Source organism: Martes martes (assembly GCF_963455335.1).
Source record: "Martes martes genome assembly, chromosome: 8".
In the NCBI taxonomy this organism is placed as follows: domain Eukaryota; kingdom Metazoa; phylum Chordata; class Mammalia; order Carnivora; family Mustelidae; genus Martes; species Martes martes.
Window position 1 is genome coordinate 6218160 of NC_137895.1, and position 14544 is coordinate 6232703.

The 14544-nt window shown below is 49.9% G+C and overlaps 1 protein-coding gene across 3 annotated transcripts in view; it reads left to right on the forward strand.

Annotated features, from left to right (window-relative positions):
• PACSIN2 (protein kinase C and casein kinase substrate in neurons 2) overlaps nucleotides 1-14544 on the forward strand; it is a 132875-nt gene that overhangs the window by 80691 nt on the left and 37640 nt on the right. For all 3 annotated transcript variants that reach the window (XM_080810180.1, XM_080810182.1, XM_080810181.1), the window contains exon 2: nucleotides 11379-11516. In XM_080810180.1, coding sequence (XP_080666306.1) covers nucleotides 11457-11516 — 60 coding nt within the window. In that variant the 5' untranslated portion in view covers nucleotides 11379-11456. The remainder of the gene's footprint in view (nucleotides 1-11378; nucleotides 11517-14544) is intronic.

Consider the following 14544-nt stretch of genomic DNA (forward strand, 5'->3'; position numbering starts at 1 on the left):
ACTCGCTTTAGTTTGCAGCGGGTCGCCTGGTGCCCTGAAGTGCTTGGACCCCTCTGCTCGTTTCAGGGTTGGTGTCCACGGCCACCCCAAGCTCTCTGCTCCTGGATACTGTGTTTTCATCTCCGGACGCACCTCTCAGTGTGTTCAGCCCACACTGCTCACCCTGGTGGGTGCTTCTGGAGAATCCTCCCCTCCCTGTCCCCGCCTGGGACCTGCCAAGCCGTGGGCCTCCGTGTCCTTCTCCAGAGGGGACAGCTGTTAAAACCAAGCATCCTGCAGCACACAGGCAGCTTTCCGTTGTTGCAGTCCGCGCACTACAGTGTTCCGGAGATACGAGTCCCTTTACGTGTTGATCTCTATCTCTTACTTTGAGCACTGTTCACTTTTCCAGATGAAATCACTGGAAACAAAACAGGCCGTGCCAGATATTTAAGCTATTAAAAAAAAAGGGGGGGGACGCCTGGGTGGCTCAGTGGGTTAAGCCTCTGCCTTTGGCTCAGGTCATGATCTCGGGGTCCTGGGATCGAGTCCGGCATCGGGCTCTCTGCTCCGCAGGGAGCCTGCTTCCTCCTCTCTCTCTCTCTCTTTCTGCCTGCCACTCTGCCTACTTGTGATCTCTCTGTCAAATAAATAAATTTTTAAAAAAATCTGTTAAAAAAAAATAGTGTCTCTGCTTTGTTCATGGTGCCAAGCACTGTATTACCTCAGGCTTTGCTCCCCGAGCGCCCACTACAGGGGAGGCCGTTAGAGAGCTAGAGAGAAGCATGAGACCCTGTCCTTTCTCTCAAGGGACTGATTGGGCATACAGCAATAGCCCGAGCCAAGGCTGGAGGCAGAGAGGACCTAGGGGGCCGTGGGCCCCACGGGTGGTCCGGCCCAGGCGGGTGAGCCCCAGAACGGCTTCCTGCGTGGCTGGCGGTAGTCAGTCGGGAACTGAGCTGCATACACCCCCCTCGCCCCCCACTATGGTTGTAAACCCATTTGTGGTTTAGTTTACATACGCAGGGTTGTTTATAAAAGAATTCTAACCACTGGAGTTAAAACATCTTCACAATAATGCTCCAATTACTTTCCACCTGTGGATGGATCTTCATTCTGCATGAATCAAACCCACCGAGACTTTTCAATTCAACTTTTCTCATCCTGAATCCATCCAGCAAGTTTTTACCCAAGTGACTGCTCTGTGGTCAGACCTTGGGTGCTAGGACTACAGCAGTGGACGCAACAGACAAAAATCCCCTGCCCTCCCAGAGCCTACATTCCAGATGGGAAGACAGAGAACAGACAAAGGACAAAAGGATCCAGTAAATGACAGAACTCGTTGGAAGGAAATAAGTGCTTGAGGGAGAAAAATAAAGTAGAGAAGGTCTGGGAGTGTGAGAGCTCCTGGTGGTGGGGGTGGGTACCAGAGGGGTCAGCCCTTGGGGGTGCCTGTGGACATCCTGTCTTGAAGCTGTGGGGCAGCACATAGTACAGAGAGGTCCTCCCTCTGTTCAAGCCCAGGCCGCTAGTGAAACAAAAAGGGGCATTTTTATTAACCAGCTTTTGTATTGTAGAAGTATCGCATGGTGATAGTCACAGTTCTCGTTGTTTAGAAGGTTATGAGGTGAGCTGTAAAGTCCCCTCCCCACCCCCAAGACACCCCCTAGAGCAAATCAAAGGCCTCGGTGGGACTCTGTGTGCAGGGGTGCACTTTGGTGGACTCCTGATTGTTTTTTTAATGCCAGGTGTCACGCTCCTGAACCATGCGACACCCACTGTTCCCATTTGAGAGGTGGGAACGTCTTTTGTGTCTGTACACACAGTTCCTTTCCTTCTCTCTCCTCTGGCTGCCCCTGTGCCCTGGAGAAGTGTGCCGGCATCTTCGATTCTTGAAGGACAGTGAGTAGTTTTCAGTGTTCTTTCTTTTTGTTGCTGTTACCAATGATACCACCGTGAATACCTACATCTGACTCTTGGATGAACTCATCTGTAGGATAAAGCTTCTGAGGAAACAGTTGAGTCAAAGCCTAGGTGTTTCTCTTCTGTTGAATACACCGTGCGTTGAGAGGCGTGTAAGAACATGGAAGGACAAACCTAGAGTGACCGCGCATGTACGCTGCTTGGTCTCCACGAGCACATCTTACAGGCACCTGAGGCTCAGCGTTTTGAGACAGTATCTCCGACAGGGGCCGAGTTACCCTGCCGCTTCTCAGCGGTGCCAGGTCGTCCCGCCCGATTCCTCAGGCAAGCACCCGGGCTCCCACCCTGCTGGATGCTGGGACGGGCCCAGCACTCCTGGGATCTTTGCCGATACCCTCCCTCTTCTGGAAAAGCCTCTCCCTTGTCTTTCATATGCCCGCTTGCCCTCACACTGGGGCTGTTTGTCCTTCACTCTGTGTCAGCCTGCCCTGGTAAGGCGTCAGCCGCAGGCGGGCCGGGCCTGCATCTGTCCTTCACCGCTCCCTCCTGGGGACCTAGCCGCTGCACCGGACCCGCCATAGGTACTCAAACCTCAGTCTGTAGAATGAATGGGGAAATCCGGCCCTTCCTTAAGGAACGATCCTCCCCTCATCCTGGGCCACACAGTGGCTTAGAAGAAATTCTGGTCATTCCCCATTGTGGATAATGAAGAAACCAACCTTAGGTCCAGCATGTGCTCGTGGCTAGGCCTGCGGAGCACCACGGAGCCAGGTCAGCGTTGGCGGGGAAGGGGCAGCAGGGGGGCCTCCTTCCTTCCGCAGTTAGTTACGGAGGACTACGGGGGCTTTCCCCCCAAGGCTGGCTGACTCTCGAGGAGACAGCAACATGGTGCCTTTGCTCTGAATGTTTTTGCTTTATAGTAATATAGCCTTTTGGCCCAATGACCCATTCTGTTTTTTGTTTTTGGAACAAATTAAGGGCATTAAGAGGGAGCTAGATGTACTTATGTAATGTGTACTTTTTGTTTACCTGATAGCTGTTATCAGGCCCAGAGGGGAAGAAAGTTATGCCAGTTCCCAGCCAGGGCCAAGGGCACCTTGGCAACCTCTGTTAACCTCTGAGACTCTGCATGCCCTTTTAGGAGTAGCTGTGACTCACCAGTGTTTATATACCTCAGTGGCAGAAGTTGCTGGAATGCGGGGATCTGGAAGTCTTTACCCTGCTTCATTCCCGGATTCCAGGATTCCCAGATTCCTGTCAAGTGCCTCCTAGAATAGGTACTTGGCATACATCTATTGAGGGCCTGCTGTGTGCCAGGACACGCAAGGAGGACCTCGAATGTGCATTTCAGGAGGGTGGGGAGGAGAGGGGGTGATCATCTGTATGCTTAGGATTTCCTTGCTCTCAAGCCTCAAGCTTGCTGCTCATACACCTTCGATGGACGGACAAGGTCCCAGGCAGAAGCACACCATCCCTGCAGCTGGACTGTCAGGGTCTCCCAGGGGAGCCAGCCTGAGGGACGGCACACTGTCACACTGACGACCAGCAGTTCACTGAGTGGCCGCAGCCGCCTTCCTCCCAGAGCCCTTGGAGAGAGAAGAGGGAAAGGCCGCAAGGCCTGTCCCGTTTGCGCTCCCTCAGGTCTTAGTCGGGCACCTTCTCTGGGCAGCACTGGGTGCGCTAGACCTGAGTGGGAAGCCAGCAGCACCCTAGGACAGCCCACCCCCACCCCTCCCAGCCCGCAGGACTTCCTGGAGGCTCTTCCTGTCCCTTAACCAGCCTCTTGCTCACATCTCTCTCCCCTCCTGTTTTCTGTGATAGGAAATGCCTGTAGTCTTACCATCGGGTCCTGAGCGCCACCCTTAATCTTGTCATTTGGTTATACAGACTCTCCATCAAAATGTTTATTTTGGTAATAAGTCGTCCTAAAAAATCAAGAAAAAAGTGTTTACTAAAATTTCCTGATTTCTCCTTTTTCATAGCAGCTCTTTCGTGTTTTATGGTACAATAACTCTCGACTTTCTTGGAGAAGTCTTACACAAGTTTATTAGAATCTCTGTCTTGTTCCCTGAAGTATCTTTATTTTCCCTAGAGATCAGCCCCAAATAAAAGTTGCCCTGTTGATCTTGGTCCTTTAATGGTTTGGGTTTTTATTTCAACATTATTTATTTCTGATTGTGAGGACCCTTGGTTATCAGTTCATGTTTATCAAAGAAGAACAGGACTGATGTGTAGGAAGCTCTTCCAAGTTCCTGGACTGTGTTTCTGTGAGAGGCTGGCCATGGCCCCATGGGCTTCCTGAAAGGAGTCTAGGCTTGCTGGTCACATATGCAGTTTTAAAAATTGCTGTGATTGCCCCTCAGCCCCTCCCTGCCTTCTCTCCTCCCCACTCCAGCGTTATCGCAGCCCAAGGCTTGGCCCTCCTACCCCAGGGAGACTCACTCCTACTCTGGCGTTTGGGATGGTTTTCTTGGTCATCCTCCGGCCCAGGCCGGTCTGCTTGCTTCTGGCATCTCTACCAGTCTGCTGCTCTGCCCCGGAATTGTTACAGGTTCCTTCTTGTTGGCCCACTGGACCCTTGTGGGGAGGAAAGGAGAGATGTGTGCCTCTCTTGAACTGGCACACATGTGATTTGGGGGAAAGAAACAAGCTAGGGGCAATCCATGGTGAACGTATTTTCTTGGCTTTGTTTTTCCCATCATGATGGGAGGGAACCAAGAATAACTCAACACACACTCCGTTGTCCTAAAGGTTCATTTCAGAATCTGTTGTTCAGAATTCAGATGGTGTTTTCCTGTCACCAGGTTAGACTGTAAAAGCCTGTTCTGGTGTGTTCGGCACACGGCGTACTCCATGAGGCAGCGGGAGACTGGGAGCAAGTGCAGCCTTTGTTCAGAGGTGATGGAACCTGTTCAGCGTTACATTCGAGTATTGTAGTTCAGTGTCTTCAGAAAGAAATGATCCGTCAACTACAGGGTGCCAGACACTGTGACATAGAATACAGCAGGGCTAGCTTCTGTCCCTGTCCTCGAAAAGAGCAGTACTAGCTCACTTGTCGGTCACTTTGTACTTTTCCAGAGTTCTCCCACATCCGTGATCTCCACTGAGCCTCTTCGTACCTTGGGAGGAAGGGTGTGGGTGGCGTCTCTGCCTTACAGAGGAGAATGGGGCTCTGGGGGAACCATGACTGACATCACAGAGGTGGAGCCAACCTGCGTTTTCCACCCACTGCCACGCTGCCTTCCCAGGAACTTCACCATCCCCATGAGAAGCACCCAGCTGATGAATAAACATACATCATATGTTTTTGGCATCGGTAGATCTATTTCACGAGAATTCAGTACCATTTGGCATTAGAAACCCACTTATTTCTCAGCGTGTCTCCAGGCTTAGCAATGGTTCTGGCTGGCTCAGGACCTGGAATGAATGAAGGATGCAGAACCAGGAAATTTGCCTGACCTGATCTCCTTTGAAGCAACAGGTTTGTGAGTTCTCTTATTGTCCTCAGAAGCCTCAACTTCCCCGACTTACACGTTTCTTTAATCCAGAGGGCACTAAAACCAGATTCATTTTTTTAAAAGATTTTATTTATTTGACACAGAGAGAGATCACAAGTAGGCAGAGAGGCAGGCAGAGAGAGAGGGGGAAGCAGGCTCCCTGCTGAGCAGAAAGTCCGATGCGGGGCTCGATCCCAGGTCCCTGGGATCACGACCTGAGCCGAAGGCAGAGGCTTAACCCACTGAGCCACCCAGGCGCCCCAACCAGATTCATTTTTATGGTTAGAGATATTGGGGGTGGGGGTGGGGGGGGATACTGAGTAATATTCCCTGACAGTCTGAGGACCTTTGGGGATGTTTTAGACATCTCTGTTAAAACGACAGCCCTGAGAATCAAGCCCCCTTTGTGAGGGATTGGCCTCCCATTCAAGTGGGGCTTCCCTAGCTGGGAATGACTCGGGCCGATGAGCAGTGTTGTGCTGTGGTTGGGTAGTGTGGTATCAGATAGTCTGGCTTGAGTCCTGGCCTAGCATTTACAGGCTGTGGGCCCTTAACCAGTGATTTGAATTGTTGGGACCTCAGTTTCCTTCCTGTTCACCTTTTGCAGAGTTTTTGAGAGAGAAAAATCCGTCTACAGGTCACATAGACCGCTGGGTGGTGCTAAGAGGTGCTTGGTGCATGGGAGCAGCTGTGTTACTGATTTATGCCTACTTGGGCTCCCAGGTGGAAAGCAGAACCACAGCTTGATTGAAGCAGGCTTGCTTTGTTGGACCCAGGCATGGCCACCTTCAGCCGGGGGGGTATCGTTTGGTTCTTAGTTACTGAACAGCTATGTGGTACCATTAGGCAGCTCTTCTAGTTCCTTCCTTGGTGGCCTTGTTTTCCCTGGGGGTCTGAGCCTGGCTCCTGGGGTCTGGCCTGGTCTACAACTGATTCCCACTCAGGAGGGGGCACACTCAAGTGAGCGTGCACACACTGGAACAGAGCACCAGTGTTTGCCTGAACATTAGGGGGCTTTGTTCAGGAGGCTCATTTGCTCTTAGAGCACAGGCCATGCCCTGTGCCCTCTCCTCTTACCTTAGAGCTCTTTGTCTGCAATTCTAGGCGCCGTAGTCACATGTGTTCCCCCCTCGCTTTAAGGAGGGAATGAAGCGATCCAGGAAACAAGCTGTGTGGAGGCGCATGCCTTGTGCGATCCATGAGTGATGGAACCATGGATGCTCCTTCTTCCTGTTCTTCCTTCTTCCGCCAAACTCGCTTCTTGAGTTCTCAATGGAAGCATGGGTTATTTGTTTTTCTAAGTTGCAGATACGTTTAAAAAAAAAAAAAAAAAAAAAGATACCCAAGCTGATTGGTTCACTGAGACCCCTTAACATGGGGGTATTGGCACTTTTTCTTGTCTTGTGTGAATACGTAGAGTAGACATTATGAGATTGTTGGCTGTCGTCAAGCCTTTATTAATAATTTGTTTATTTAAGATATTATTAATTTGTCAGAGAGCACAGGCAGAGGGAGAAGCAGCCCCTCTCTGAGCAGGGACACTCCACCCACTGCCCCCTACCCCGACATGGGGGTCAACCCCAGGACCCTGAAGGCAGGGTCTGCCTGTCAGAGCTGAAGGCAGATAATTAACTGACTGAGCCACCCAGGCACCCCTATTTTTCTTTTTTTTTTTTAAGATTTTATATATTTATTTGGAAGAGAGAGACAGAGCAAGAGAGATAGCAAAGGAGAGCTTGAGCGGGAGGAGAGGGAGAAGCAGGCTCTTCGGCAAGCAGGAAGCCCGACACGACTGCATCCCAGGACCCTGGGATCATGACCTGAACCAAAGGCAGATTCTTAACCGACTGAGCTGCCCAGGTGCCCCCCGCCACCCCTTCTGATTTCACTTTATTTAAGGCACTAATAAGGCAAAGAATATTTCCTCTGTTTGCATTTGACAGATTTAACATTTGGGTCTTTCCTGAAGATTTTCCCACTAGTCTAGTCCAGTTTAGCTGTTTTCAGTTTCATTTAAATGAAACTGAGGCCTAGTTCATGGGCTATTTGTATTCCCAGCACTAGCTCAGTTCTTGAAACTTAGGTCTTTGTTGAACGAATGAATCTGGCTCACCACAAGCAGCTGACAGTGGCAGGGCATCCCCTCTTTCCAGTTTTAAGATCATACAAGACCATTGTCACTGCGCCAGTGACACTTTCCAGTTCCCTCCATCTCTGAGCCTGGGTATGGCTGATGTGACTGCTTTGGGGCCAGGAAAAGTGGCTCCAGGTCATTTCGGCCCAGGAAAAGTGGCTGATCATTGGGCCACATTGAGTCGTGGAACCAGTCAAATTCTGATCATAAAAGAACAAATCTCACTGTTCGTCGGGAGAACATTTCTTGTGTGAACCTTGAAGGCTGGGAGCTGATTCTTTTACTTTTGTAAAATCACCAGCCTTGGATTTCCTTGGTCTCCCTTGACCCATCTTGACCACCCTCCCTGCTTACAGATAGGAAGCCCTTCTCCTGGACACCCGTGCAGAGCCCGTCTGCCTGTCAGTTCCTGTCTAGCTTATCCCGTACCCTATGGGGGAAAGCACTCTCATTCTTGCTTTCTTGATATTTTCATAGCAGTTTACTCATAATACCCATAAACTGCTCATTATGTGTCAGATACTATAATAGGAAGAACTTGCATTTTAGGACCACAGAACCTGGTCTTGAGTCATGACCTCACCATTTATCACCATTTATAACCTTAAACAAGTCACTTGACCTTCAGTTTCTCATCTGTGAAAAGGAAATAAGAATACCTGCCTCGTGGGACTATTAAGAAAAATGAATGAGATTGTGGACTAAAGCTAAAATTGTACCTGAAGAGTAATTTGTAGCTTTAAATGCACAGAAAGAAGAAAAGAAGACAGGCAGAAAAGTAATGAGCTATGCTTCCATGTCCAGAGTCAGAGAAAGAACAACTTGAAGCCAAAAGTGGTAGAGGGAAGGAAATTAATAAAGGGAAGGAATCAAGGAAAAAGAAAACAGATGTTCAATAGGCAGCTGAAAGTGAGCTAAAAGTGGGTTCTTTGAAAAATAAAAATGCAAATTGATAAATCTCTGAAACCGATCAAAACCTAATGTCAAGAATGAAAAGGAGGCACGGCTACGGGTCCCTCAGTCTTTATAATGATCATAGGAGGGTAGTGTGAACAATTTTATGCCAATAAATTTGGAAAAAAAAAATCACCTGGATTCCCTGGAAAACCACAACTCTACAAAACCTACACACAAAGAAATAGATGAATAGTCTTTTCCCTTTTAACCAGAATCTGGTTGAAAGCACTTCAAGAAAACTCTAGGCCCAGGTGACTTCACTGACAAATTCTGCCAAACATTTAAGGAAAAACTAAGCCAATCTTATGTAAACATAAGATTGAGATAAAAGCTCTTAGTGGAATTATAGTAGAAACTTTCTAACCTAAAAAGTGATACCTTAAAATGCTGTGTAGCAAGCATCATTCTTCATGGTGAAATGTTGACAGCTCCGTCCTTGAGGCCCAGGTCACCTTGGCATTGGTACAGCTGTCACCTTGGGGCCTGTCGCAGTTGCTAAGCACAGTGCCAGGGTGGGCACAGGGCCCCGGACTGAGGGAGATTCACCACGTTGGGTATGTCCCACCATGGGACTCAGGCGAGGAAAGCTGGACTTTCCTTGTTTCTGCTGGTCAGCCAAGAGCTTGCCTTGCCTCTGAAGCCCTTGCAAGCTCCAGTGTTACTTAGTTTTGTTACGTGGTGATTCAGGTTCATTCTCCTAGGAGTTGAGTGTTGTCTTTTTGTGCTGAGCCCAGGGGCAACCTCTTTCTTCTTGGCTCCTGGCACTTAGTAGGCTCTTGCTAAATCTTGTGCAGAACCGACCATCTGTTTGTGTCTAAACCATGGCTGTACCCCGGCAGAAAATGAATCCCTCTGCCTGAACTCTCCAGGTATGGAGCTGCTTCTCCATCCAGAGCAGGCGCCTGCTGCTCCTTGCACCTGCACCTGTTCCCCGCGGCTGTTCCCAGAGCTGCCTATGCAGCCCTGCCAGTGGCTTGATTGGGCCACTTTGAGACTCGCCTGAGCCCAAAGCCCAGATAATTCCTGAGGAGCCTGCAGCAGAGACAGCTGGTCTGGGTAGGAGACTTTTCGCCACTGCAGATGGGGGCTGGCGTGCTCCCAAGAGGGCCCTGGCCAAGAGCATAGGATTGCTTAGAGAAGGGGGTGCTGTGAAACATGGCACCAGGGCCCAGCCAGAGCGGCCTGTCGGCCTTTGTGATATCCTGGAATTACAATGACACGCTGCCCTGTGATGACGGAGCAGAGGCCAGACAGCCTGCTGGCAGGAAGAGTGGGCACGTGGCGCCCGGGCAATTGCCCGGTTATAGTGTGCGTGCAGTGGGGTACTCAGCTTTGAAGTACCGTCATCGATGTTTGAATTTATTGGCCATACAATGCTCTGTTCAACTTTAGAAGCTGTCATATCCATCAGATTAAACCCTTTTAATAGCAACTAGATCTTAGGTTATAAGACACCAGATTTGTTTAAACTTCAGATAGATTTTGGAAAACCTCTTGGTATGATGGAGAGAACATTACCTTAACAAACTTGTCAAATGTTGTCTCCGCCATTCATTACGTGGGTGACTGTGGGCAAGTTACTTAACCTCCTGAGCATCAGTTTTCTCAACTAGAGAGATAAAAGGAATGATAGTGATAATAATTGCTGTCCAGTGACAATTACATTATAACTTATATGTCCACCCCTGCATGTCTGGCCTCATTTGACTGTCAACTATAATTCTCTGATGTGTATTTCATATTCATCTCTCTTTTATAGATAAGGCCATGGATGCACAGAGAGGTCAGGTAATTTGCCCACTGTTGCCCAGCTAGTGAGTAATAGGTCTGGGATTGGAGCCTGTGTTCCTGTTCCTTACTGTGCTTCTAGACTGTCTCGCAGGGAATTGTGAGAATTAAGTGTGATCACATATGGAGAAACACCTAGAACAAAGTCTTGCACCTTGCGGGTGTAGCAGTGTGGATCCGTCTGCCCTTCCCACCCTGCCTAGGCCCTCCCATGGCAACGCTGAGGCTTTGGACTCCTGACCGTAGTAGTTAGGCAAGCTCCGGATCTCTGGCTGCGTGATCGGAAGGCAGGGTGATGGAAAGGAAGGTGGAGTTCGCTTTCCACCAAGAAGTCAGGGAGTCTCATATGGCTCTGGACCATGATCTGTGATCCTGAATGTCGCGGGGGGGTCCTTCAGCTTCCTCCCTCTACGAAGAGGTTAATCACCCCTTTACTCTTGCCTGGATTTAGAACATCGCCTTGTGACCCAGCATTGATCCCTTTCGCTTATTCGTCCTTACTCTCTCCCGCTGACCCTCACTCAGACGGTATCTGAATGAACTGGTCTGGCCTTGGGGCTTCAGTGGCTGAGGTGAATCAATCATGGGTGGGAAGGGGGGAGACAATGCCCAACACAAGTGAACCATGGGGGAAGCTGGGGGTAGAGTCAAGGCTCCAGGGTGGATCATTTCCTCTCGTGTGTTACCGCAGGGCCTGGGCCGGCCGGGTAGGTAGGGCAGGCTGGCGCCTGGCGAGCCCAGAGACGCAGGGATTCCGCCTATGTTCGTGTGTTCTCCTCCCTGTGCTCTGTCTCTCTCTCCATGGGATGAGGAGGATTGTTGAGTAAGGTTATCAGTCTGTTGGTCTAAGAACCTCAACTGTTCTCCCAAAAGCTCTTTGAGCTCTTCAGTAAGATGTTGAGAAGGCGCAGTTGTTAATGTGAAACACACATACACACGCATGTCACATATGCGTATATGTACATTATTATTGATTTTTCTCTCACCTCAAGGGAACTTTTGCGACTGTGCCGTACCAAAGCAGTGATGGGAATGCAAGCTGTAGGACGGAGACGGCTTGCTTATTACAAAAACCACAACAATGTGCTTTTCTTTTATAGGTTTGTCTACGGATTTTGAGCATCTGAAGTTGACCTCTGCTTTAAGCATTTGCTGCTGCTCCCTCACTGCCTGGAGAGATGTCTGTCGCTTACGATGATTCCGTTGGAGTAGAAGTATCCAGCGATAGCTTCTGGGAGGTAATGCCCGCGCTTGCTTCCTCATGAACGCAGAGACCAGGCTGATGGTACCTGACAGACCTGGCTTCTCTTGGCCAGAATTGCAGGGGGAAAGAGGGGCAGAGATCAGACCCCAAACAGGCCAGGTCTCTGTGGTCAGATCCAGATGGCGGCAGGAATGGCTAAGCTATCAGCACGGGTGGTGAACTTACCTGGCAAGGAAAGAGTGATAAAGAGACTAGAGGTTGGGGCGCCTGGGCGGCTCAGATGGTTAAGCGTCTGCCTTCAGCTGAGGTCATGATCCCAGGGTCCTGGGATCAAGCCCTGCATTGGGCTTCCTTCTCAGTGGGGAGTCTGTTTCCCCCTCTCCCTCTGCCATTCCATCCTCTTGTGCTCTCTGGCTCAAGCCCTCTGTCAAATAAATAAATAAAATCTTAAAAAAAAAAAAAAAGATAGAAAGGCTGGAGGTTCTTGTCAGGGTCTTATCAGTCTGTCTGTCCTCGGATCTTCCTTGTCATGCTTAGCCGTGACGTGACTTGGTGCTGCATACACTCATTACTGGGCTTGGCCGGAGAGGCAGTGTTACTTCCGACTTATGTGTGGAACAGTGGATGGTGGTGATGTGACATCATGCTGGACAGTGCGGGCAAGGTGGCCAGAGGGCCGACCCACTGCTCTTGAGCCTGTCAGAGCATCTTCCTATGAGTCTACGCCCTCGAGGAACTCCTTTCCTGATTAGATATTGGGGGGATGGTGTTTTGTCCTAGAAGTCACTCTCCCTGAGCCCACTTTTTCCTCCTTGCTGCTTAAAGGAAAGTCCATTTTCTTGTGGCAAAACCTCTGGAACTTGCCAGGCAGCTGGGGACTTAGTGGAAAGAGCACTGGCTTTGTAGTTGGAAAGATCTGGGTTCTGATCCCAGTTCCACTGCTAGCTGTGTGACTTTAGGCGAGTTGCTTGACTGATCTGAGCCTCAGGTCTTCATCTCTAAAGGAGGATGATACTGGCCTTCGAGGGAAACTGCAGGATAAAACAAGAGTTTACATAACAGCACCCACGTGGGTGCTTTCCTGAACCCAGATGCTCAAGTGGTGCATGAGTTGGGGAGGATGCCAGGGGTTTCTGGGGACAGGCATGAGCTAGTTTTATAGACTTTTTAAATTGATTAGGTATATAATTTTATCTGAGACCTAATACCATGTGATATTATTGTCTAAGAGACAACAGGTGCCCAGTTTTTTAAAAGATGGGCAAGGAACTCAAAATCCTATTAACACTTTATGGGGTGCCTGTGTGGCTCAGTTGGTTAGGCATCTGATTCTTGATTTTGGCTCAGGTCATAATCTTGGTGTCGTGAGATGGAGCCCTGTGTCGGTCTCTGTGCTCAGTGCAGGAGAGATTCTCTCTCTCTCTCTCTCTCTCTCTCTCTCATAAATCTTTTAAAAAAATTCTGTTAACACTTTTTTAAAAATTGGGCAGAAGGTCATTACCAACTTTCAGCTGAATAGTTCATTTTATTAAAAGTATGCATTTCATGAGCAGCTACTATGTGCCAGGTCCTTTAAGGCTCCAGTGGGAAATGGGACAGCTCTGCTGGTAGCAGCCTTCCTGGTTAGGTATCCAGGCCAGAGCTCAAATTTCAGTAGCCAGAGAGGTGCATCTGCCCCGGGAAACATTTCACAAAAGGCAACAAAAGTGACAGTAGAATCACAGTTGAGTCCCAGCCACCTGCAGCAGCAGCTCCCTGGCATTGTTAGGCGCATTCTCATGGCACCGGGGCGGGGGTGGTGGTGGTGAGATACCCGGAGCTGTTACAAGATACAGTTTGGAGGGGCCTCTGGGACAGTGCTGAAACTCGGGACTGCCTCTCAGCTCTGTGTGCAGGTCCAGGTTCACGGGCAGACCTGTCTTGCTTGCTTGCCCCCAGGGAGCCTGTGGCTTTGCCGGCATTGCAGAAGCACCTGGGGAGCCGGCAGGGGCTGCACAGAGCTTTCCTGGCGGCTCCTGGGAGGCTGGTCTTTGGAAAAGCAGGTCCTTGCTAGTTTCAACACCGAACCCAAACTAGATAGCATCCTTTAGAGCTGTGGGGAAACTTCTGTGTCTGCAGTGACGTTACCCTCAGTACTAATCAGTACCCGCCTTGAGCTAGATGGCGGTGCAGAGACTGGCACACACAGCGGGGCTTGTGAGCCATAGGCCAGGGAGGCAGCCAGACAAGTTCAGATGTGTCCTTTGGAGCCGGATGGCCTGGGCTTGTGTCCCTGCCTTGGAGGCGGAGGGGACACTTTGGGCAAGTTACTAACTTCTCTTTGCCTCAATTCCTAATCTGAAAAGTGGGGGTAAAAATGGTACCTATATCCTGGTGTCGTGAGGGTTTCACGAGGAATGCACACGTGTAAAGTGGTGTAGGGCATCGGGGTAGGTGCGGGCTGGGAGCTCTGTCCCTCCGATGCGGGAGCTGGGGGACATCTGTGCCTACAGGGTGCACTTGGGAGCATCGTTTGAATTACCCAGTTGAGGGCAGCAACCGCTCTGGAGAAATTAGGCAGCTAACTACAGTGCTATTACAGAAGTCTTTAGCTGCTGCTTGAAAAAAAAAAAAAAAAAAAAAGTAGAAGTTGTCAGCATATATTAAATCAAGCAGCTTTAACAAGTCCTGTCGCTGATTTAAGCTCTCAGGCTCCCTGTTAAATTCTTAGCGGCGATAATGTCAGTGGACAAGAACATCTCCTTTGGCTGAGGAATGCTAAGGCAATGGTTTATTTTCTAGTCAGGCCCCGCTCATCTTGGAACGCTCTCTCTGAAATGACCCTTCAGCTTGGAGAGATCAGCGGTGCCGTCGTCCTCCCCTCCCCGCTGGCTGTCCACTGAACCGAGGAGCCCTTCCTCAGGGTGAGCCCATCCCATTCAGCTGTAGTGACGTGGCTGTGTGCTGCCAGCCCCGTGTCTCTCCAGGCTGCCAGCAGGGTCCCTCTTGTCCCCCAGGAGGTGTCTTCTCACTGAGGTGACCCTCAGATCAGTACAGATCTACAGAAAGCCTTGTGGTCTCAA